Consider the following 26,957-nt stretch of genomic DNA (forward strand, 5'->3'; position numbering starts at 1 on the left):
CAGGATTATTGCACTGTCCACAAGATCCGGAGGTTTCTCCCGATCGCCACGTCGTGCCTGTCGCACCAGGAAGTCCCTGTAGTACTGTGCGGTCACTGTTCTGCCATGTGGAACAAAGTGGCAAACAATGACACCCCTGATGTCATTCGAGACGATCACCATCAATTTGACTGGGGAAGGATTCTGACGGACCTTCTGCCTCCTTGGTGATCCAGCATGTCGCCACTCCGCGGACTGACGTTTCAGTTCTGGTTTGTATGCCGTGGCCCAAAATTCATCGATGGCGATTATTCGTGACAAGAATTGATCGCCGTCCTGTTGCCAGCGTGCAAGGTGGTCGGAGCATACTGAACTTCCGTCAGTGCATGCTGTACTCACCGCGATGTGATTTTGCGCAGTTGCACCTCATTACGCAATATCCTCTGGACGGTGCATTTCTCAATGCCGCTTGCCCTCTCTAACTCCAGTGGTGTCCATCGTCTGTCTTCATCCAGGAGCTGCTCGATGACGGCACGTGCTACGTCGGTCCACACACTGACAGGTCGTTCTGAACGTTGCTCATCACTGGTTGACACATGTCCTTGCTGAAACTTTCCTACCCACCATGCTACTGTATGGTATGGTAGAGCATTATTCCCAAGGGCTTCCACTAATTCACTGCGACATTCCATCACATTTCTTCCTCGGAGAACAGCTATTTTGATGTAAGCGTGCTGCTCAATATGGATTACTTCTATCTCGCACAACACTCACCAAATGACTGATTTCACAGCCCTCGCTGTGCTACTACCAGCTATCACAGAGCCATCTGTTGTTCTGAATACACACTATGCCTGCAGAACTTCCACACGACACATGTGCATTTGTGATCCGTTCACATATCTACAAGAAAAAAAATAGTTGTCATGATTTTTGCCCCAATCCTTGTATCTTTAAATGTTTTCTGACAAAATAAGCTATGTGTTCATAAGGTACATGTTATTTATATACATAATGTGTTCTGCCCTTAGGCAAGTCTTCATACACATCATCTCTCCTGCATTCCTCCCTTCAGCTTTTCTGTTAGTTTGTTGATTGCTCCTTGTTCTCTTGACACAGTCCACCAACTGATATCTTCTCCATCCTTTTTCACTCCTTCCATTTACTAATCCCTCTAAAGTGTCTACCAGGAAACCTTCTCTTCACAGCTAGTGACCAAGATAGTTCCTTTTCCTCATATGTATAGTACTTAATAGTTTCCTTTTCCCTCCAATTCTTTCCAGTACCTCTTAATTCCTTACACTTTCTACCCAGGATATCTGTTCCATCCTTCTCCATAATCACATCTCAAATGAGTAGTATAGTTCCAAAACCTGCCTTCTCCACAAAAATCGTAAATTTAGTTAATGACGCCATTTTGTTGTACATTCTAAACTGCGTCGTTTAAAACCAGGAATGGGTTCCAAAAAAAATCTTCTCGTATGCAAAAACTAATAAGGAAATGAAAGTTTGTTCCAGAAGCAGTCTTCTCCACCAAAAGTTACTTCCAAAAGATGCCTTCTCCATTTCATTCCAAAAGCAGTCTGCTCCCATAGCTTTCCATTATACCATTTGATAGTTTGTTCCAAATGGTGCCTTATCCACTTTACTGATTTTACATTTTCAACGTATAGTTTGGCAGTAATTGAGCTCTGAGAGTTTATATAGAGATCACTAAAAAGTATACCAGTAAAAGAGAGGCAATTGAAAAATTTATGGGCCAAATTCAAGTAATAGAAAAGCACTATTGCAGGGGTAAGTCACAAAGACAATACTTGGTTAGCGACTTAAATATAAATAAGTTGTGGAGACTTCACAACTCCAGGTGTGAAAATGATGAAGATGTAACCTTAAAATTCACAAAATCCTTTTTCAGGAATCATATTAATATGAATTAAAATATTGGGTTCGGAGCTCCAGCAGTGGAAGCATGCTCACGCTGCTTAAGATTTAAGGAACAATTGCAACGTGCAACAAGTGCAATTGAAAAACAAAACCTTATGACTCACAAACGTGTTCATAGCCTTCAAGCTAAAGCATTTTTCAAATGCTTGGGAAAAAGACAACTGAAGACACTTTAGTCCTCTTGTATGATTGCCAAAAGAATCAGGTACTACCTAAAGTACCTAATCAGAGAGCATACTATTCCCGACAACTTTATATGTACAATTTTACAGTTGTCGAAGGTTCGTCACAAGAAAGGCTTGGTAAGGGCAACGTCTTTTCATACACCTGGTGTGAACATGAATACCCGAAAGGCTCCAACGAAATTGCGAGTGCTGTTTTCAATGCTCTTAATACTAGAGCTATAAGTCCTAGTATTAAGACAGTGCACCTCTTTGCAGATGGCTGTGGGGGCCAGAATAAAAACAGCATTATCATCGGAATGGTATCAAAGTGGTTACTTGATCATGCACCAGCAAATGTCGGTCAAGTTAAGCTTATCTTTCCTGTTCCTGGCCACTCCTTTATGCCCTCTGATAGAGTGTTCGCATTTTTTGAAAAAGAAATGCACAAGAAGGAGATAATTATTTCACCCCAGGAGTATAGGGACATTTACTCTAATTACTGTACCGTGTTTAAACTTGGATCTGAGTGCCCAAACTTTAATTGGAAAGGAGCTGTCGGAGAGGTCCTTAAGCCACCGGGAAATGTCATTTTCAGTTTAATGCTTCAAAAAGGTTCATCATTAGTAGAAATAAAAGGAGAACAAATACTTTCGTAAGAGGAGAAGTTTTTTTATCGGAGTGACCTTAACAAACCACAATCCGTAACTCAGAAGAACAAAGTAATTAGTGACATCCATCCACTTCCAATACATAAAGGAAATGCTCTAAAACCAGCCAAACTTAGAGATGTTGACGATTTGTTGCAAAGTCATTACGGTGAAGATTGGAAGAACTTGAATGAACTGTCTTTGTATGTAGAAGTTTTGAATAACTCCCCTGCAGATGATATTGAAGCTGACCAACAGTGCGAACATCAAGAAGACTGTTTTGAGAACAATGAACTGAGAGTCTAGGTTCATCCAATCTGTACTCTATTCTCAGTACCTCTTGATACTGCTTTATATTTGTAATTTACATTAACTTTCAAGTTTTTATGTAATAAAGGGTAATACGTTTAACATGTACCTAATAAATTAACCTTGACAATTTAATCTTTTTAACATTATAAATTAACCTTGAAAATTTAATCTTTTAACTCAATGTAACCTTCACTATGTAGATTCCAAAACCAGTCTACACCACCAAAGTTTATTCCAGAAAATGCTATTTTTCCTTGTTAGTTCCAAAACATGTCTTCTGCATATTTGATGTTTTTGTTCCATAAACTGCCTTATCCAACCATGTTTGTTCCAAAAACAGTCATCCACCATGTACAATTCCAAAAGGTGCCTTATCCATATTTAAACTTTACATATTTAATAACAGGTTTCTCTAAAGTAAATAGATTTAACCTTTTTTGGTTCTGCAATTCATATCGGTATCGGTGGTATAAGACATGTATCATTAATATGTCAGCATCATATAGAAACAGTTTTTCCTCTCTCCTGAAAAATTTGTGAAAATGGAGAAGGCAGGTTTTGGAACTATACTACTCAAATGCTTGTGGTCTCCATTCATCGTTCTTTCTTAGCATCCAGGTCTCAGCTCTATACAATGCCACACTCCCAATGAAGCATTCTGCCAACCTTTTCCTTATGTGTGCAGTTCATATCTCAAAAGTGGTGGTGGTGGTGATTATTGTTTTAAGAGGAAGTACAACTAGCCAACCATTCTCTATATAACACTAATCAGAGAGGAAAAAAGGGAAGGGATCTGACACTTCAAAAAATGAAGGTATCGGCCAAAGAAAGGCAAGGGCCACAAAGGGCATGAAAATGAAAGACTCCCTAGCCCTCGCAAACTTAATAGCGTTGGGGTCAGAAAAGGAAAAGAGTTGACAAAGGTAGGTCGAATAAGATAGATGAAAGTGAGGAGCCTGGCACAATTAAGTGGAAGCAATGCCGGGGCTCAGCTGAGAGCCCTGTGGTCGCCAACCCACGCTCCAAAGTTCAGAGTCCCTGGAGCCCCTTTTAGTCGCCTCTTACGGCAGGCAGGGAATACCGTGGGTGTTATTCCCTCCCTCCATGGATGGGGGCGGTAACCATAGTTGGCATTATTGTGAGGGTTTTGGTAGTGTGTATAATTGTCTAAACGGAGTACCTGTGAACAAGACATTGATAAAAGAATTGGGGCTGCTCGGTTAATGCACAGAGTCTTCATGAATAACGACCTAAAACTGCACATCAAACTCATGGTGTACAAAGCTGTTGTCATTTCCACACTACTGCATGGCTGTGAAACTTGGACACTCTATCGCTGTGATATCAAAAAACTTGAATGCTTCTACCAACAGAAAATGAGATTCATCTTGAATATTAAGTGGGAGGACTATGTGACCAACACGGCAGTTCTCGACAAAGCGCAGCTAAATAGAATTGAGGCAACAGTCATCGCTCATCAACTGAGATGGTTAGGCCATGTTAACCGCATGGGCGATACCAGGCTTCCCCGCCAAATTCTTCAAGGTTAACTTTGCTCCGGCAGTAGACCTCATGGAGCCTGTCTTAAGTGTTTTAAGGACCAGCTGAAACACATTATAAAGATAACTGTTATAGATATACAGACATGGGAAGAATGTGCTCTGGACTGCTCACTGTGGCAGAACACTACATCCACCGCTATCAACTTGTTTGAAAGAGAATGCCACAGACATCACGAGGCCAAGCAACAAGCAAGAAAACTCTGTCAATTACAACCCCACCCTCCTCCATCCATTCAGTGTGATTTGTGTGCATGTATGTTTTATGCTGGAATTGGTCTGTTTAGTCATCATAAACACATCCATAAACTGAGTTGAACTGGTCGATGTACACTACCGCTCATTAATTTCTATACACCCAATAATTGACATCTCGTTCTCTGTAGATAAGGTCTAATACCGTGGGTGCGGTTGAGGAAGCAAGGGTATAGTACAACAGTTGTACACGTGACATGATTTTTGTTTGTGGTCATCGAGATACAATAGTACCCAACAACCAATGTTGTGTACATAAATGCTGTGTACCTATCAGATATGTTTGTTTACCTATTTGCCGACGGACGCCGCATTTGGTGCATCTGTGTTGTTCCCTGTAGTGATGTTATATCTTCAGCAAATGACAAACATTGCTACAATACATAACATGTGGTTCCTGCATGTCAGTTCCTTTGTGACAGTTGAAGTGTGCACATCGCTAGTATGGCTCCACAAGTGGAGATATCCATAGAAAAACGTGCTGCAATTGTAGCACTTAGCCAAGCAGGTTTATCTCTTCGCCAAATTGCGAAACAGTGTAGTGAGTCTATAGGAGAGTGCAATACACCCTATACACCCTTCACCGCCAGAAGACAACAGGTAGCAATAAGGACATACCACGACCAGGACGACCTCGTAAAACAACTAAAAGTGCTGATAAATATATCAGAATTATCAGTAAGAGGAATAGATTCCAAACAGCGCCCCAAATTCGTGCAGAATTGGTAAAAATGAATACGACAAAAATATATGTTGCAACAGTAAAAAGGAGACTGATTGAAGCCGACTTGAAAGGATGTGTCATAGCAAGAAAAGTGGACGAAGGTGTTATTCACCGATGAATCGAAGTTCGAGATTTTTGGGACCAGAAGGAGAATATTTGTTCGCCGATTTGTAGGGGAAAGGGTAGCCCAGCAGTGTGTTCTACCTACAGTTAAACACGGCGGAGGTTCTATTATGATTTGGGGATGTTTTGCCGGAGATAGAGTTGGCGACATTATGAAAATAGAAGGATATATGGATCAGAAGCAGTAACACCGCATATTTCAGTATCGTGCAGTACCAAGTGGATTGCACTTAATAGGGAAAGGGTTCACCTTACAACAGAATAATGACCCAAAACATCGGTTGGGATACTGTACGAACTATATTGCATCAAAGGAAAAACAGAAAGTACTGAAAGATATGGTATGGCCGTCCCAAAGGCCCTATTGTAATTCCATTGAAATGGTCTGGGATGAAGTGGACATATGTATCAGGGAAGTTAATATATCCAGCAAGGAATGAATATCTCTGGAATATTGTTAAGGATGTGTGGAATCATATAGATTCACGATACTTACAGAAACTGATTGACCGCTTGCCTCGAGTTTGTGAGGCAGTCATTAAATCCAAAGGAGGAGACTTTGATGAAAGTAAAATATAATGATTGTGATTGTTTTATATATGTGTAAGTTAATATAATTATCTTTTGTGAGAAATAACATTTGATTTGTGTTTTAAATCTCAAATACCAGGGTGTACTGAAATTAATGAGTGGTAGTGTATGCAGGAAGAAGTTATATATACTCGGATCAAGTTACAGCCGACGACAATAATTGTGATCATCTAGGATTCAGAAAGGTGCTCGGAAACTGTACAAAAATGGAAAATAAATGTGTGGCGCCAGGAATATAAACATCCATTTAAAGGTATTATCAGAAAAGTTTGAGATCAAGACTGGGGACAAACAGAAAGATGAACTATAACCGATGATATTCAACATAGCACTGGATGAAGTTATCAGACAGTGGAGGACAACAAATGAAAAGATGGCGATACCAAAGACACATGTGAGAGACAAGAAAGATAAGAGGGCACTGGTGGACTGCCTAGCCTTTGCAGATGCCATAGTCATAGTAAGCAAGACGGAAGAGGTAAGGTAAGGGTTATTCTGCCGGAAGGCAGGTCCGAACCTCCGTAGAGGTGTTCCTGAGCTGGAGTTTATGTGCGGTAGGGTGGCCAGTTCCTTTCCGCTCCTCCATTCCCTTACCCCCCCACCAACAGCGCGTGGCAACCCATCCAACTCCTGACTACGCCCAATGTTGCTTAACTTCAGAGATTTCACGGGATCCGGTGTTTCAACACGGCTACGGCCGTTGGCAAGACGGAAGAAGATACAAAGAAATAACTTGACAACATGGCATGATAATTAGAAGGGTAGGGTTACGGATCGCCTATGAAAAGACAAAGACTCTAAACACCACTGGAGATCAGGAAATATCAGAAGGCACCATGCAGAAAGCAGAAAAGTTTAAGTATCCCTTCCCACTTGTCAGGTGAGGACTCCTTGGAAACAACTTGGCGGAAATGGAATTCGACGGGGAGCTATGAATATCAATGGGGCTTATGGAAGAAAGAAAGAAGAACTGACTGAGTCAGTAAAGCGGATGCGTCTAGATGTGCAGATTAACAACACAGCCTCCCAAGGCCATTTGAATTCACCCCCAAAGCAATCCAATTGGCTAACTTCAGCTGCTGATAAAAGGAAAACAGCCCAAGATATCGAATTACTCTTTTCAAATTTGTTATCGGTATGACCATTACACTAACGTTCATATACGTAGTTCATGTTGTTTCCAACCACCCTGCATATAGTTTAATAATCCTCCCCATTCTATTAAAATAATTTTCTGTTAAATCAACTACTGATGACTACACTGTCATAAATTTTCTTCTCACTACCCTGTAAAGTTGAACTTTTAAAAAGTAAGGTGCATTTATCACCTGAAGTGTATATTTGATGAAGAAATACAGTTTTACAGGAAGATAGATATTGGAAGTTAGAATCTGGAATGTTCTATTTCCTGTATGAAAACAAATTTAGGTGGAAATATTTCATTACATTCGCTAATTTCCTCATCCACCACACATTGAATATTGACCAATCCAATTTACAGTAAGTGTCAATCACAGTCGATTACCACTGAAATATTATTGCAATAAGATTATTGCACCTGATAGGTGACTGTTTGGAAATTATTGAAGGTGATTCACAATTCTCTCTGATTTGTAACCTAAAGCATAGTATTTACAAGGCAGTGAACAAGTTAAATATGGCGCCCGTTACAAGGAGGTTTTGCAGAAGCGATGTTATCACATTGGTATACAATAAATTCATTTATATAGTAATATATCCAAAACCTATGTTATTTTCATTTTATTAGTATTATTTATTAAACATTAGATTCAGTAAAGAGTCATAACAAATAGGCTACAACTCTTGGTTTCATCATCTATAAAATCAAAAGCAAGTTTATTTGTTCAATATACAAATCTACACACCTCCACTGATCATTACCAACATTTGCACCAAGACTCATGAGGTACTCGGACGGGTTGTAGAGGTAGTTATATCATAAAATGTTTAATAATATTACCCTTCATAATGTTTTGGTTTCAGTCATCAGTCCATAGACTTGTTTGATACAGCTCTCCATGCCACCCTATCCTGTGCTAACCTTTTCATTTCTACATTACTACATCCTACATCTGCTCTAATCTGCTTGTCATATTCATATCTTGGTCTACCGCTACTGTTCTTACCACCTACACTTCCCGCAAAAACCAACTGTAAAGTCCTGGGTGTCTTAAGATGTGCCCTATCATTCTATCTCTTCTTCTGGTCAAATTTAGCCAAATCGATCTCCTCTTACTAATTCGATTCAGTACCTCTTCATTCGTGATTCTATCTACCCATCTCACCTTCAGCATTCTTCTGTAACACCACATTTCAAAGGCTTCTGTTCTCTTTCTTTCTGATTCCTATATCAATGTTCAAGGTGAACAAATTTATTTTCTTAAGAAAAGCCTTCCTTGCTTGTGCTAGTCTGCATTTTATGTCCTCCTTACTTCTACCATCATTAGTTATTTTACTACCCAAATAACAATATTCATCTGTTTGCTTTAAAACTTCATTTCCTAAGCTAATATTTCCTGCATCACCTGACTTTGTTCGACCGCATTCCATTACTTTTGTTTTGGACTTATTTATTTTCATCTTGTATTCCTCCTCCAAGACTCTGTCCATACCATTCAGCAATTTCTCCAGAACTTTTGCGGAGTCAGATAAAGTAACAATATCATCGGCAAATCTCAGGGTTTTGATTTCCTCTCCTTGGACTTTGATTTCCCTTTCCAAATTCCTCTATGATTTCCTTTATTGCCTGTTCTATGTAAACACTGAAAAGGAGAGGGGATTAATAAATTCAAGTATTTTTAGGATTTAACTCATTCAATTAATTTTTCCATGATTTGAGTTTCTAAATCAGACAAGTTGTTTGAGTGATATTATGTGCATATGACAGTAAAAATTAATCAATTTGGTATTGTTTAATGAAAGACTTTCTGAAAAAGAGGTGGCTACAAATGCTTCCACAAGCAAATTTTTAAGAGAATGTTAATATTTCTTAATTCAAAGAAATTCACTATTCACTTTTAATCCAATTTTCCTAAAATTAAAGTTTTGAGAAAATCTTAAAGATCCCAAAATGAAACATCTTCTTTCAGGAGGTGAGTAAGGAATACTAACCTTTTGACATGGGGGACATCATGTGCAAGAAGACGCTCCTTGAACCTGCGCTGTAGCCGAATATTGTTACACTGTTGGGATCTCCTCCAAATGCAGCTATGTTGTTTTTCACCCAACGAAGCACTTGGACTTGGTCTTTCATCCCATAATTTCCTGGAAGGTTAGCATCCTGCATGCTTAAGAAACCTGCAAATTGGAAATTTTGGATAACAGTTTCCATACCATTTAAAAAGCAGTGGAAAAATTTTCATAATATGGATGAAGGGAGCACTTTCTTGGAAAATTATCAGTACTCCAAAATCAAATTTAGTGGTATAAACATTATAGAAATACCTATTGTCACCAGTTAGTAATATTGGAAGTTACATGGAAACCAACCTTCGCAGAGTAACTGTTAGCACTATTAGCTGCAGTAGTCAGAGACCTGGGTTCAGTTGTCAGTATTATCAGAAATTTGAGATTGGCAGCAGTACTAGTATGTGGTTAAAACGTTGCATACAGTTCTCTTCTAATGTTCTTTGCAACTATGAAGATAAGGAGTTTGTTTAAGTCACTAACTTAAATCATTACATGCATCTGTAAATTATTGTCATATATGCACATTGTCTTCATAATGATTATACAAACTTCTCCTTTCACAAAGTATCTGGAGGGGCCAGCCTCCCCGTTTAAAGTGGGACGGATGAGCTCAAGTGGTTAATTTTGAGTTGAGGAGTCAGTTTGTATATGTTGATCTCTGTATGAGGTTCAGTGCTATATGCGAGTGTGCTGCTGTGGAGCACACAGTGAAGTACTGTGAGTGAGAGTACCACCGTGGAGTTCACAGTCAGTCAGCCAACGGTTCAGCAAAGCTGAACAGTACACTGCTGTGAGTGTTCTGTCTGTGGAACTGAGGCTATTGTTCTTTCTGTCTGTTGTCGAGAAGTAAAATCTAGAAGAAGAAGGAGAATAAGAAGAAAAGGAGTAAAATCTCTTGGGTCGAGCTGCTGCGAGTGAACATGAGAGTTTCTGGTGCAGCTTGAGACAGATCAGCACGGGATAGCGAACAAAGTCTGTTGTGAGTGTACGGATAGGGTTTGGCATATACTGTGAGACTGTGTTATGTGTGAGCTTTGAACTAAGTGGTTGTGATAGCATGCAGAGAGTGTAATTGTAGAGGATAAGTGACAGTAATGGAACTGTGTGAATATATACTGTATAACTAGCATGATTGTGGTAGTTTGTAAGCGGTAGAGTGAACAGCTAGTATGCCTGAGTTAGTGAGAGCAGAGAGAGAGAGAGAGAGAGAGAGAGAGAGAGATAGAGCGCAAACTGGTGGAATTGTGTGCACCCTGTAATGTAAGTTGTGGTCCTGATTTGTCTGTGTAGAGTGTACACAATTAGTAGTAATTAATAAACCTTAGTCTTAGAATTGTTAATACTACAAGTTTTTATTCACCACCAGGTTACAAAGGGATACACTTCATAATTCCAGGATATTGGAAAATAATATGCAGTCGTAAGACCCTTTTCTGAATAAAGGTATATTTGAGTGGGGTTTCTTCAGTCATATCTTAGTTCCTGATTGGCCTACTAAGTGGTCCGGAGTGGTATCATTTAGACGTTGGTATCTCAGAATTTTCTGAGTCATGGTGCTCGAGGTGCTTAGGTGGATGAGGCAACACAATCCGCCATGGTACCTAAACCACTGCAGTAGAAAAAACACACAAAGGTCGAGTCATAAGTCATGGCAACTATTTTTTTCTCATGAACGGGAGACAACACGGAAAATCTAAGATATGCATTTGGAAATATAGGGCATGTACTTATGCATAGTGCCTGAAGACAAATTCTGACTTCAGGAGATTCTCATAGGAAAGTGACAGAACACAGGCCATTGTTAAACATTGTTTTATTATGGTATAGACAGCAAATATACAAGACTATGTACAAAGGACAGGTCTCCACTGGTTACAGACCTTCGAATAATCACTCAAGGTTTCCACTGTGCGTTGCCAGCGGTGGGACAGGCGCTGAATACCATTCACTGCATGTGTATCGCTAACGTGTGACACCTCTCTCCAAAATGCTGTTACAATGTCCTCTTTGTTAGCAAACCATTGTCCACGTAATGGCTTCATGACTTTGGGGATTAGATCATAGTCACATGGGCTCAGATTAGGCGAATAAGGCAGGTGTGGAAGAACCTACGATCGGTGCTCCTGCTTGTTGAATTCCATTTTGTGATGCTCTCACTCACACACTGAACTTGGGGGCATGCTTAGACCCACATTGTTGTTTACATACACCATCTAGTGGCATCATATGCAAGTAAATACCGTACGTTTCCAAATGCATATTTTAGATTTTCTGTGTTGTCTCCCGTTCACAAGAAAAAAATAGTTGCCATGACTTATGACTCGACCTACATATCTAAATGTGTAAATAGGACTAGCACACTGCTTCATAGAAATATATGTTAATCCTTTGAGTGCCAGCCGATCTTGCAGATTCGCCTACATAAAATGTAAAGCTAATTTTCCTACTGTATCTTTTGAAATACCTTCAGAAATATTTGTTATACGATTCTGTTATTTTTATATTTTGAAGAGAACTTATATTTTACAAGTGACTGTACATCTTTAAACATTTCACATTAGCAATACTTAGTTCCTTTCTGGTTCTTGTACATTTTTCTCACAATATTTATTATTGTATTTCATCCTCAATACTTCCTCCTCATGTGGATTATTAGGGAACTCGTCATTGACATCAATGAAGAGAATATTCATTTATCTAATGCCACCATCTGTGTCCATGCGGTCACTACAAGATTCTTGTACCTCCTAGTTATTTATGATGGAGTTACAATATTTCATGACTTGTAATAAGAAATCTGTAAACATGTATAGATTAGATTGTATTTAGCACTTCAGGGGTCAATGTCAGAACTTACCAAGGGCTCCAAGTCTGTAGTTACTCGATACCAGCACGATGTCCTGGTCCATTATGTATTGTGGACCGGCGAACACACTGTTGCCTGTTAGACTGAAATATCCTCCGGGATGAAAAAAGATTATGACTGGTCTCAGTTGATCTCCTTTGGTTTTTGGTATCTAAAAGAAAAGTGCCAAATTAAATAAAAACCATGTTCTCTGCATCTGAGCTGGGGTTGACATCAAAATTGGTTTCTGAGTGTGAGACCACTACCATTTGTAAGCAACTCCTGAATTGGGCACACAAGTCTAAGTGAACCTTACGCCCAGAAGACAACTTTGGAACAGAGCATATCTTATTGAATAGAATATTTAGTTTTCACAAGTGCTTTGAATTTGAAATAGACACTCAGCTTATTACGTCATCTACAGTAGGCCCTATATTTAAAACTAGCAAGATACCCGTGCTTCGCTACGGTATTTTACTGAAATTTATATTTGAATGCTTATTGTTTTAGATATATAATCCACCGAAATTCGCGATCTGACTCGTTTTCTGCGAGAATCCACCAAAATTCCCGATCTGGCTGGTTTTCTATTATTTTACGGCACGTTTCCTCACATTTTTCAATCTTCCTTTAAAGCAATCGATTTAGTACTTCCCGGGCTAGGCTCAGGTATTCCTCCCGGTCAGTTGGCTCCGTAAATCTTTGCCACCTTTTCCTATAATCATTTTTAATATGGATAAAATCCTTCAGGAGATCCGGCGTGATGTCATATTGGGTGCCTTGGCGGCACTGAACCCGCGGGCGGACTGCATTCTTAGTCATTACCCGTCCAGCAGCCGTTTCCAGCGCGGTCCGCACATTTGACGACGGTCCGGAATATTATTATTGTTATTGTTATTATTATTATTATTATTATTATTATTATTATTATTATTATTATTATTATTATTATTATTATTATTATGTGTTGCTGGAATGGCTGATGATAGGGAAAACCGGAGTATCCGGAGAAAAACCTGTCCCGCCACCGTTTTGTCCAGCACGAATGTCACATGGAGTGACCGGGATTTGAACCACGGAACCCAGCAGTGAGAGGCCGGCGCGCTGCCGCCTGAGCAACGGAGGATCCTTATAAGTACATTAATAACAGCTAAAATCAATTGGTCTCACCTACTTCTACACCCCACCGCCGTTAAGTTTATTTACCGCCCCCCCCCCAAAAAAAAATAATTAAAAGAATGCTTGTTTCTTTATGTTTAAGGGAGATTCCAAACACCAATGTTCACGTCTATTACCTTCAGTTTTGAGATATAAGTATCACAATAAAAATAATTTACTTTCTGCACTTCATCTCACAATACTCCCCCCCCCCCTAAAGTGAATTTTCCCGCAAAAAATACTTGTTTCTTTAATAGTAAAGGATCTTCTTAAATACCAATGATCACGACTCTAACTTCCTCAGTTTTTGATTTATGTGTCCTCATGAAAGGAATTCAACTCCTTTACACTCCCGCCCTAAAACATGGTTTCCCCACCAAAACGCGCTTTTCTTTGTTTTTAAAGGAGATCCAAATACGAATTTTCACGTCTGTAACAACTTTAGTTTTTATTAGATGTATGTATTCTCATACAATTAAGCCAATTAATTTTTCAATACTTCCCCCCCCCCCCCCTTCATTGAATTTTCCGAGAATACGTGTTTCTTTACTTTTAAAGCAGATTGCAAAAATCAAATTTCACGTCTGTAACGTCTTCATTTTTGTGATATCAGTAGCCTAATTAAAAGAATTCAACACCATTTTCAGTCACTTTTACCACCCCCCTCCACCCAAGTGGTATTTCCGAAAACTAAAAACACACGTTTCTTTATGTTTAATAGAGATAAAAAATACCTTCACTTCTGTAACATGTTTTTTTTTAGATATACTGTAAAAATTCTCATTTTAAAATTTCACCCCTTTTGAGTTCCCCTTAAGTGGAGTTTCCAAAAACAAATCAAATATGTTTATTTACATTTACAGGAGATTCCAAACACCCACTTTTTACGTCTGTAACATTTTACGTTTCCAAGATATTCTGTAGATATAGTCTTTCAAAAAATTCATCCCAATTTGTCACTCCTGTTTAACCGCCATTAATTGGATTTCCCAAAAACTAAGAATTACGTGTTTCTTTATTTTTAAAGGAGATCCCATATACAAATTTTCAGTTCTGTAATATCTTCAGTTTCTGAGATATATGTATCCCCATTAAAGGCATTCAACCCATTTTTCACCCCTTTTACACCCCTCCTATTAGGATTTACAGGAAACAAATACGTGTTCCTTTATTTTTAGAGGAGATTCTAACTACCAATTTTTACATCTATAAACTTTAAAAGTTTTGAGATATAGATACACTCATTTTAAAAAATCACCCCCTTTTCACCCCCCCCCCCATTAATTTGATTTTCCACAAACAAAAAAATACGTGTTTCTTTATTTTTAAAGGAGATCCCAAACACCAATTTTCAGGTCTGTAATATCTTCAGGTTCTGAAATATAAGTAGCCTCATTAAAGGCATTCAACCCATTTTTCACCCTTTTACACCCTTCCTATTGGGATTTTCCGAAAACAAAAGAATACGTGTTTCTTTATTTTTAAAGGAGATTCTAAATACCAATTTTTACATCTATAAACTTTAAAAGTTTTGAGATATAGATGCACTCATTTTAAAAAATCACCCCCTTTTCACCCCCCCCCCCCATTAATTGGATATTCCACAAACAAAAAAATACGTGTTTCTTTATTTTTAAAGGAGATCCCAAACATCAATTTTCAGGTCTGTAATATCTTCAGGTTCTGAAATATAAGTAGCCTCATTTAAGGCATTCAACCCATTTTTCACCCCTTTTCACTCCTCCTATTGCGATTTGCCAAAAACAAAAAAATACGTGTTTCTTTATTCTTAAAGGAGATTCTAAATACCAATTTTTACATCTATAACCTTTAAAAGTTTTGAGATATAGATACACTCATTTTAAAATATTACCCCCCTTTTCACCCCCCTTAATTGGGTTTTCCATAAACAAAAAAATAAGTGCTCCTTTGTTTTTAAAGGAGATCCCAAACACCAATTTTCAGGTCTGTAATATCTTCAGTTTCTGAGATTTAAGTAGCCTCATTATAGGCATTCAACCCATTTTCACTCCTCCTATTGCGATTTTCCGAAAACAAAAAAATACGTGTTTCTTTATTTTTAATGAAGATCCTAAATACCAATTTTTACATCAGCAAACTTTAAAAGTTTCGAGATATAGATTCACTCATTTTAAAAGTTCACCCCCTTTTCACCCCCCCATTAATTGGATTTTCCAAAAACAAAAAAATACGTGTTTCTTTATTTTTAAAAGAGATCAAAAGTACCAATTTTGAGGTCTGTAATATCTTCAGTTTCAGATATATAAGTACCGGTATCCTGATTAAAGGCATTCAACCCATTTTCCCCCAATTTCACCCTTTTTCACCCCTCCTATTGGGATTTTCTGAAAACAAAAAAATACGTGTGTCCTTATTTTGAAAGAAGATTCTAAATACCAATTTTCACATCTATAAACGTTTAAAGTTTTGAGATATAGACACACTCATTTTCAAATTTCACCCCCCCTTTTCACCCCCTTACCGAAGGAATATCCAAAAATCCTCTCTTAGCGAGCACCTACATCATAATGTGAATATATCCCCAAAATTTCTTTTCTTTATGTCCAGTAGTTTTGGCTCAGCGATGATGAATCAGTCAGTCAGTCAGGACAAGCTATTTTATATATATATAGATAAGAGTTTTGTCTGTACATTGCTCAGAATTTGAAAAGAATGGTATTTTTGTATCGGTCATGTCCACAGTAACAAGGAAATGCACTTTTTACTTTTCCGTAATTTCTGTCTGTCTGTCTGTCTGTCTGTCTCTGTCTGTGCACGCATCACGAGGAAACGGCTGATGAGAATTTAATAAAAACTGGTATGTGAAGTTGAAGGATGAGCCACTACAATCTAGGCTGTAAATCATTTTACTCACGCTGAGTGAAATGGTAGTTTAGGGGAAGGCCTATAATTGAATTCTCACATATTTATATTAATAGTGGTCCTATCAATAAATACTACATAACTAAAGTTATATAGAATTAAATTTCTGATCATTTATGTCATACATTGTTACCGTACCGGCTTTGATAACAGAGATATTCAGGAATTTGTATTTTTGTTGCCAAGTCCATATCAACGCTGAGCCACGAGAAAATGGGTTAACAGAATTTAGTGAAAGTCGGTATATAGAGTCGAGGAATAAGGAACTACAGTCTAAGCTATAAACAATTTTATTCACTCTAGATGAAATTGTAGTTTAGGGGAAGGCACCTAAAATTTAATTTTTAAATACCTACAGTATGCTATTGGTCCTATCAAAAAGTACTGCATAACAAAAGTTATAGAGAATACAATTTCCGATTATTTATGTTGTATTCAGTTTTACTGTACTGACTATGATAAGAGTGGTATTTCAGAGTCGGAAGAAAACTAAATGTGAAGGCCTACAATATTGAAAGCGCATAATATTGATTAACAATAACATCACATTGACCATTGTTTTTAGTGATGTTCTTTGTCTCTTATGCTGCCGCTCAACTCCGAAAGATGGGATTACTGCTGCGTACCGAGTATAACAGCCTGACTGAATATTGGCAGGAAATAGCTGGGGAGTTAGAAAACTCTCTTCTTTAGCATGTCATTCATCTGGTTCATAAATTTTCTGATACTGAACTGCTGGTGCATAACTCACTGGTTCATCATAGTATTCCAGCTATTCGATCCCTACTCTGATGCACTGTTTTGAATGAGCAGTGTGCACACTTAGGCTTAAGGCAGAGGCTCACTTGTAGTAGTAGTAGTAGTAGCAGCAGTAGTATGACCTGGTTTAGAATTACAATTTAGGCATATTCCAAATTATAGCACCAAAATTCACTAAATAACTCAAAATTCAACCCTGAAAAGAGCTGTTTCTTAAAAAGAGCTTCTTCATCTTCATTTTTATTAAATTCTAAATTCATTTTATTCAGAATTAGCAGTGAAGAGGGGTGTTCCTCCTCTAGCTTCGAGGAAACAATTGCCTCCAAGTCAGATAGATTTTTCCGCTGCCAGTGTAGTGAATTGAGATTTTGCAACTCATTGGACACTCCTAGGAAACAGATTAGTAAAAGGGCATAGTTTTTGCTCTGGGACTCTCCACTATTCGACCCCCCCCCCCTTCCCTCCGAAAAAAGACTAACAGTGTTAACAGTGTTCATGGATCATGGCTGTCTGAGGCCTGGTCATTCCAACTCTAGATTTTTGGACTGTCAGATCGGCAGCATAGTACTATTCGTCAAAAGTGAGAAAATGTGTGGTTTTCCATTTGATCGAGTATTTCATGTGAAATCATTGCTTTTACTCGCGCCATTCCTACTGATGTATTTGTAATGACCTATGTTCATTTCAGTTGGGAAAACCACTAAGACAGTCTTTCTGAGCATGTAAAAAGGCAGGTGGAAAGTGAGTGTCTGCCATTGTAATGAAAACTCCCCAACCTGATTGTGATTGATGGTAGGCAAGGGGGGCCTACCATTATTTGCCTACCATTACAATGAAAATTCCCCAACGCAGTCTTCATATGAGAAAAGATGTTTGGTGATTTCTCCATTGCGTTTCCGGGGTAACATTAAGACCTACGCAATTTAATACAGTCTTGCTCACAACAAGTACTTTACCTAACCTACAATTCTGTATACAATGTAGAATTCCGTAGCGAAGCACGGGTACATCAGCTAGTGTTGAATAAAATCCTATATGCCCGAGGGACATTATGTGCAAAACAATAGTTGTTAAGTGGATGTCAATAGGAAAGGAAATTGCAGTTCCGTCCTATGCTTACTTGATTGAGCTACGATGACTTCAGTCCTTCTTGTTCTGTTGATAGGGATCTGAGCTACTGCAACATAGATGTGTAGAGTGCACGTTAGTCGCCCGCTGTGTTCATTCGAACCGAATGTTTATATTTCATGATCACATTGTACATGAGATAAGCATTCAACTTATTACGTCATGTTCAATATTTATAGTTCATGATGACGAGATATTAAGTACAGAAAAAATGGCCATGTGGACACCGTTGAGAACCAAACCCATAATCCACGGAGTGCCCGATGATCTCTCTGTTGAGCTACATTGCCCTTGATCATTCAATCAATCAATGATTGCATTTAGGGCTGTCACCCAGGTGGCGGATTCCCTATCAATTGTGTGCCTCATATTCATATTTATTTACAATTGTTGTTGTTGTTGTAACCTATGGCTTTATTGGGAAGTAACTCCAATACAATATTGATATCTTTAGATAACAGTAATATACAAATCATAGTTCGTTGTGAAGTGTCTCTGGTCTTAATGTTATGCACAGGACTCAATATAGGCCTATCATTTAAACTTAGAAATAAGTCGTCCTAAACTTAGAATAAGTAGTGTTTAACATTGTAGCTATTTTAACAAAAATTAAGGTTCTTCAGCAGCTGAAGATGGCCCATTATAAAAGCTGAAACCAGTACTGAAAAATGTTTTAAATACTTTAATATAAATAAAAGTATTGTTTAAGTGAGAAAATCCAGCCTTATAATTGTTATCAAACATTGTGTATCAAGCTGACGCATAAGGGAAAGCAGAAAAAGGTCCGAGCAATGATAGACAGTGGATTGCAGAGATCCTACATCTTACAGAAGACAGCTGAGGAAAGGGGGAAACCTTTGAAAACAGAGGTGATAATTCATAATTTGGAGGTGCTGAGATGTGTGAAGAAGACCACCATTTGTACAATAAAAAGGTGAGCAGCTGTGATGGTTCATATAGTACAACGTTGCAGTTAATTGACCAGAAGGCAATTTGTGAAGCCTCCGTGGCTCAGGCGGCAGCATGCCGACCTGTCACCGCTGGGTTCCGTGGTTCAAATCCCGGTCGCTCTGTGTGAGATTTGTGCCGGACAAAGCGGAGGTGGGACAGGTTTTTCTCTGGGTACTCCAGTTTTCCCTGTCATCTTCCATTCCAACAACACTCTCCAATATCATTTAATTAATCATTGCCCCAGAGGTTGTGACAGGCCTTGGCAGCTGGCACAATTCCCATCCTCACCGCTAGAAGGGGGCTTTATTTATTCCATTCCCGGCCCGTTCAAATGACTGGAAACAGGCTGTGGATTTTCATTTTTAAGGTAATTTGTGGGAAAATTCCAAAGTTGAAGTTTGGCCTCTGGATGAAAGAGATGAGGGAGATAAAGATATGGCTTTCTGATGTGGGAACTGATACAGCTGACATGGAAGTGCTTCTAGGAGCTGATGTTGCTAAAAGTATTTTGATGGATGAAATGCATAAGCTTGAATCAGGATTTGGTAGCTGTTAGGACTGTGCTTGGCTGGACTGTGAATGGTAGACTTAAGGAAGGGGAGAGTGACACTCTAGCTCTATATACAACCTCACTGTTCATTCAATCTGCCTCGATAGCTGACTTATGGAACTTGGAAACCATAGGCCTATCTGACCCAGTGGAAAACAAATCAAGAGAAGAAATGGAAGAAGCTGCTTGTAACTACTTTCAAAATATGGTACAGTAAAAGTTAATGGCGATGGCTGATATGAAGTTGCGTTACCTTGGCTGGAGAGCCATCAGTATCCATGGAACAACAAGGAGATAGCATGAAAGAGATTGACCTCTGTTTTGAATAGGCTGACCAAAAAAGGAAAGTTTGAGGAATACGGAAAGGTTTTTCAGGAGTGGATAAATGAGGACATCATTGAAGAGGTTCCAGAGGAAGAAAACAAAGATCGTTGTCATTATTTACCACACCGAGCAATATTTAAAGACAACTCTACCACTAAGGTGAGACTAGTTTTTGATGGTTCCTGTAAGTCAAAGGATACTCCTTCATTGAACGAGTGTCTTGAGAAAGAACCTAATTTACTACTTCAAATCCCCACGCTTCTTTTGATGTTTTGGAAGAACAGGATAGGGGTGATTATAAGGTAAAAATTTCATTTTTGTTCCGTATTGAAGTGCAATTATAAGAAATAAATTGACAAGAAGATCCACCTTTTCAATACAATATATTGTATAGATAGTATAATATATTGTATAGGTTGTATGATATATTGTATATTGTATTGAAAAGGTGGACCCTCTTGTCAATTTATTTCTTATAATAGGATAGGGATGATGTCGGATATTTGAATGGCTCTTCTTCAGATATCTGTCCAACGAACTGACCGTGATTGGTTACACTTCTTATGATGGAAGGATTTAGAGAGAAGAGAATTAAAGGTATTTTGTCACCACTCAGTAGTATTTGGACTGAACTGCAGCCCATTTCTGTCAGAAGCAGTGTTAGATCTACACTTGAAACACAATACAGACTACCTAGAGGGAGCTGAAAAGTTGAGAAACTCCTTTTGTGTTGATAATTGTATCTCTTCTGTGCACAATGAGGAAGAATTATGTATGTTTAGGAAGAATATACAGCATTGCTGGGCAGAGTGTAGTTCCATCTTCGTAACTGGGAGTACACATGTCTAAATGCTTCTGAGAGAGATTCATCTACTTCAGAGGTAACTTTGGCGTTAGGTCTTTGATGGAATAAAGTGAGAGATGTTCTTTCTTGTGAACAATTCACATATTGAAGATTGGTGAGAAGATTACTAGAAGAAATGTACTGGCTGATATCCACAGCATCTTTGACCCTAACACTTATGATGACATTTTGCTAACCATGTCATATTAGAGGTCTGGTCAAGGGAACATCCAACGAAGGATTCAATCAATCTTCGTGTCATTCAACTAGGGTGGCTGAAGGCTACCTCAGAACCCTGCAGAAAATTAATTGATAGTTTTTAACATTTTAGCACAAAGGAAGTAATTTACTGACTCATTTGTTGCATTGTTGGATGCGCTTGAGAACGGTTGGCTGTTGAGAGAGCTCTTGCATTATTGTAGTGATAAAGTACCGGTAGTGAAAACTGATTGAAATAGCTAAATTTTGTGTATATCTGATTCATTTAGTGCTGTTTATATAGTGGTGTTTAGTGCTTGTTGGTAGAAATTGGGAGTAGTGATATTTATTTAAATTTTGTAACAAGTAATTCAGTTGGTCTTCAGTAAATTACGTTTTCTAGGTTAAGTAGGCTAGCTACTATCTGCGCACTTTTTAGCGATAGATTTACACTCTAGTGCTGAATCGATCGACTTCGGTTATCTTCGACATTCGTATTGGCAACTTTTGAAACACAAATTAAGAATTGCTTATCATCGCTGTGCGACATCTGGCGTACACTTTAAGTACTCGTACTGATGTTGTTTACACAGCAAAGCCAAAGTATAGAATTCATGCTAGGAACAAGATTCGCATCGAGAAATATTATATAGTATTATATATTGTGTGTGTGAGACACTGTTGTTGGCGTTAAGATAATAAAGGTTTAGAAAATTCATATCGATCGATCATACTATCGATTCAATTCAGATTTCATTTCCATTCAGTTGGCAGTATTTACCGGAACCGACAGTGCTTCCTTCTTAAGCCCCATTCACAATGCAAACGTAACGTAACGTAAACTTAAAATTAACGTTAACTTAGAAGTTAGCGGCCATCTTATCTAATGGATCCATTCTCAATGCGCCGACGTAAATTTAACTGCGAGTCCGTAAAATTAAGGGATTGCAAACTCCAAGCTCTTGCGGTTAATTTTACGTTAACTTTAAGAACCAGCCAATCAGAGCAGAGGTAAACATTGTGTGTTGTGCACGATATAATGGCTTCTTTCGACGAAACACCTGTAATTCTCTTTCAAAATAATATTTGTGTATAGGCTATGTATGATAGAAGGAAAAATAATTACAAATACGCTGTAGCGAAAAATAATAGGTGGAAATTAGTATCCTGTAGTAATGAAATCTGACAATAAATGGCGGGAGACAAGCTCGCAGCGCTGGCAAACGGACGAGAGACAATGCCTGTCATAAATAAAATAGTGTCCCTGTATATTTCTTAACATTATGACGGACTACTAGTTTACGAAAACGATATCATCCAAACATCTCATCGGGGTGTGATAGATAGGGTCATAGATGTCGGTAAAGGAGACCTTACATTTCTTTTTATTACAAAAGGGGAAGCAAATCGTAAGAAAGGCAAACAGTTCAGGTTTCATCCGCATGTCCAAAACGAACTGATGAGGGTCATTTCTTACAGCAGATTACCGAAATCGCCCTGAGATAACCTTCTTTGATTCACGGGATGAACCCATTTTCTGCACCGTTGTTTAGATCGCCTTTTCAGGTACCGTAGGCCTACACAGCTCCCAGGAGCAAAGCAATAGATGTTTGAAGTAATATGGATTCCGCTACCACGTTGTTTGATTCCATCGAGGTATTGAAATATAAAACTGAGTGATAGCCCAAAACCTGACTTCCGTACTAAATAACATGGCAGTGTTTTGATTGGTTGCTGTGTACTCTTTACGTTAATGTTACGTTCCTCCATTGGGAATACCACAAATTTTACGTTAATTTTACGTTTACGTTACGTCGTTAAGTTTACGGTTACGTTTGCATTGTGAATGGGGCCTTAAGCCCTATTCACAATGCAAACGTAACGTAACGTAAACTTAAAATTAACGTTAACTTAGAAGTTAGCGGCCATCTTATCTAATGGATCCATTCACAATGCGCCGACGTAAACTTAACTGCGAGTCCGTAAAATTAAGGGATTGCAAACTCCAAGCTCTTGCGGTTAATTTTACGTTAAATTTAAGAACCAGCCAATCAGAGCAGAGGTAAACATTGTGTGTTGTGCACGATATAATGACTTCTTTCGACGAAACACTTGTAATTCTCTTTCAAAATAGTCTTTGTGTATAGGCTATGTATGATAGAAGGAAAAAGAATTACACATACGCTGTACCGAAAAATAATAGGTGGAAATTAATATCCTGTAGTAATGAAATCTGACAATAAATGGCGGGGGACAAGCTCGCAGCGCTGGCAAACGGACGGGAGACAATCGCTGTCATAAATAAAACAGTGTCCCTGTATGTTTCTTAACATTATGATGGACTACTAGTTTACGAAAACGATATCATCCAAACAAATAGATCCAAACATCTTATCGGGGTGTGATAGATAGGGTCATAGATGTCGGTAAAGGAGACCTTACATTTCTTTTCATTACAAAAGGGGAAGCAAATCGTAAGAAAGGCAAACAGTTCAAGTTTCATCCGCATGTCCAAAACGAACTGATGAGGGTCATTCACTGATCTCTATACCTGGATGGCTGGTAGCTTGGGTACCAGTAAGCCGAATAGAAGATGACTGGCGCAGTAAGATGGCAGTGAGCGCACGGTGCAGTAGACCACGAGGAGCGCGCTTGCTTTGTTTATGCTTAGTTCGGTGACGCCAGGCCACTTGATTGTAGTTCCACGAGTGGTCTGTGCTTTGTTATTGCAAAGTAAATAGTAGTGTATTTTACGAATTTAGGTTCGTTGCCTTGTAGTATACTTGTGGATTACAAGATTCAATTTAAATATGTATGTGTTTATCTGAGTCCGCCTCTGTGGTGTAGTGGTTAGCGTGATTAGCTGCCACCCTCGGAGGCCCGGGTTCGATTCCCGGCTCTGCCACGAAATTTGAAAAGTGGTATGAGGGCTGGAACGGGGTCCACTCAGCCTCGGGAGGTCAACTGAGTAGAGGTGGGTTCGATTCCCACCTCAGCCATCCTGGAAGTGGTTTTCCGTGGTTTCCCACTTCTCCTCCAGGAGAATGCCGGGATGGTACCTAACATAAGGCCACGGCCGCTTCCTTCCCTCTTCAGCATAGCAGGTGAGGCCGCCTGGGCGAGGTACTGGTCATTCTCCCCAGTTGTATCCCCGATCAAGAGTCTGAAGCTCCAGGACACTGCCCTTGAGGCGGTAGAGGTGGGATCCCTCGCTGTGTCCGAGGGAAAAAGCCGACAGATGATGATGATGATGTGTTTATCTGAAATATGAATGAAGAAACATTCTACGGGGTATTAACATACCGCAGTGTTCAGCTTATGGATGTACAAACAGAACCGATCAGTAGAAGGAGAAATCATTTCATCGGGGAGTTTTATACTGTACATAAGAATCTTCCTAGGGTAGATTTTTGAGTTTTAGGTTTATTGTATCTTATTTCGCATATTCCGGGAGCAAAATGGCAATTAATTTTTGTAGGTTTCCTTTCTCGAGACCCGAACATCTAAGATCATCGATTAGGAGTATCAGGCGGGAGAATTGGAAGCCTTCTAAAACAGCTGTTCTCTGCTCGGATCACTTAGAGGAAGACTGTTTTGATAGAAATGGACAAACTGTACACCTTAGAAGTGATGTACAGCCAACTGTTTTCAATTTTACTGAATATTAACTGCAAATAAAAAATTTACTTATATTTTTTTTATCTCGTAATTAAACTGACGGTTTCGATGAAATAATTGACGTGACCTTATAACAATCTTAGAAAATGAAGTCTGGGGGAATTCTAGACCTTATTTACATCAGTAATAATTATGGGTGGGAGAAGGGAAAGTGTGGTGGGTGTTTGGGGCTATCCCATTATACAATTCGTGGTATTTGGGACTCTTAACTGATGTTACATATATCTGATGATGACTATCAATATCGCTTTGCTAGCTGAATTTAATTAAATAGGTCTGTAATAGTAAATTAAGCTGCAGGTAATGTGATATATTGACAAGTTTTGAATATTTGCTGATTTTATAAATGTGTACATTTGCTTCACTGATATTTTAATTTGATAATATGCGCGTTATTTCATAGAAACAGGAATTCATTATCAAGCACCGATTATGGTATGTCGAATCTAGGCCTGTATAGTGAGCTACTTTTATAGGTACATCATTTTAAGAATGCATAATTTCGTGGCATACATGTATACAATTTACAGCAATGTTTCCAGAAACTGGTTTTCACTTGTATTGTGTTACCGATCGCTAATTGCATGTATTCAGCACCTAAGTTAATATTTGTCGGCCGTTATTATACACTCATGTTTATTGCTATCCCGGAGATTTAGTGACCTCGGAATGACGTGTCAGTGATCCCAATGTCCTTATGCTTTGAGTGAACATGTCTCTATATTTTTAATTATTCCAATGCGCCATTAATTGCGACTTAAAATTGACTATATTATCATTGCTTCCCCATAAGGAGAGCTCTAGGTTGGGTACGCCAACATGGCGAACCGCGCACTCAACTTGGCGTACTTTCTCCTGCAGCGGAGACCTGCCATCAGCGATCCATGTATAGAGATCAGTGGGGTCATTTCTTACAGTAGATAACCGAAATCGCCCTGAGATAACCTTCTTTGATTCAAGGGATGAACCCATTTTCTGCACCGTTGTTTAGATCGCTTTTTCAGGTACCGTAGGCCTACACAGCTCCCAGGAGCAAAGCAATAGATGTTTGAAGTAATAGGAATTCCGCTACCACGTTGTTTGATTCCATCGAGGTATTGAAATATAAAACTGCGAGATAGCCCAAAACCTGACTTCCGTACTAAATAACATGGCAGTGTTTTGATTGGCTGCGGTGTACTCTTTACGTTAATGTTACGTTCCTCCATTGTGAATACCACAAATTTTACGTTAATTTTACGGTTACGTTACGTCGTTAAGTTTACGGTTACGTTTGCATTGTGAATGGGGCCTTACTCCTCACCGAGTACAAAAATCTATCACTAAAAAGTGCGCGTACAGTACTTCGAATTTAGGTTTAGAAAATACTTTAGGTAATAATATTAACTTTAAAAATATTTGTAAATATCTGTAGGTTCGTTGGTTATACTTACAAAGGCAGATTATCATAAGGAATAGTACCGTAACTTCTGCAGCAACTTCTCCGGTATTTCGTATAGATATCCGTTCAGACTATCGCGAAGGTAATAATTTACTACATTAAAAAACACGATACGCCTGTAAACTTCCATTTAAAAAGAAGTTAAAGAGATTACACGGTATAGTTAACAGTCGTTGTATTGTTATTGATTATTGTCGCTCCTCATATTGAAATATTGCATTGTTGGCTACAGTCGTGAACAAAGGGTGTAGTGTAGTCAAGTAAATATAAATAAAAATCAGCTGACCTTGTATTCCATTCATTTGTACTTCTGAGTAGGTAGTTAAAGTATCCGTAATTTATATTTCGCTCCCTCGATCTTTCAGGATTTATGAGCGGTTAGCTAATAATAATAAAGTTCATATATCCCAGTAATTGCAGTTCAAGTCCCTGGAGTAGTACCAGTTTTGATAAAAATATTTGAGAAATTACTGTAGACAACCTCGTATTTTTCAGTAGGCCTAATTAAGGACACTTTTATTCTCCGTCCCGTGGAGTAGGGAAAATAATAGTAATCCACCAGCTGTAATAATCACATAACCACATTTCAGTAGAATTGTAGTGAAGATAAGGTATAATATATTAGATAGTATCTTGCCAGTTAAATTCGTGTTTTTCTTCGTGTACGGC

General features: G+C 38.6%; 1 protein-coding gene across 1 annotated transcript in view; it reads right to left on the bottom strand.

The window, feature by feature from the left end:
• LOC136875978 (juvenile hormone esterase) overlaps positions 1 to 26,957 on the bottom strand; it is a 113,647-nt gene that overhangs the window by 52,269 nt on the left and 34,421 nt on the right. The window contains exons 3-4 of the mRNA XM_067149593.2: positions 12,366 to 12,525; positions 9,431 to 9,616 (exon numbers count right to left, since the gene is read on the bottom strand). Coding sequence (XP_067005694.2) covers positions 9,431 to 9,616; positions 12,366 to 12,525 — 346 coding nt within the window. The remainder of the gene's footprint in view (positions 1 to 9,430; positions 9,617 to 12,365; positions 12,526 to 26,957) is intronic.

This window comes from Anabrus simplex, chromosome 6 (assembly GCF_040414725.1).
Source record: "Anabrus simplex isolate iqAnaSimp1 chromosome 6, ASM4041472v1, whole genome shotgun sequence".
Lineage (NCBI taxonomy): Eukaryota > Metazoa > Arthropoda > Insecta > Orthoptera > Tettigoniidae > Anabrus > Anabrus simplex.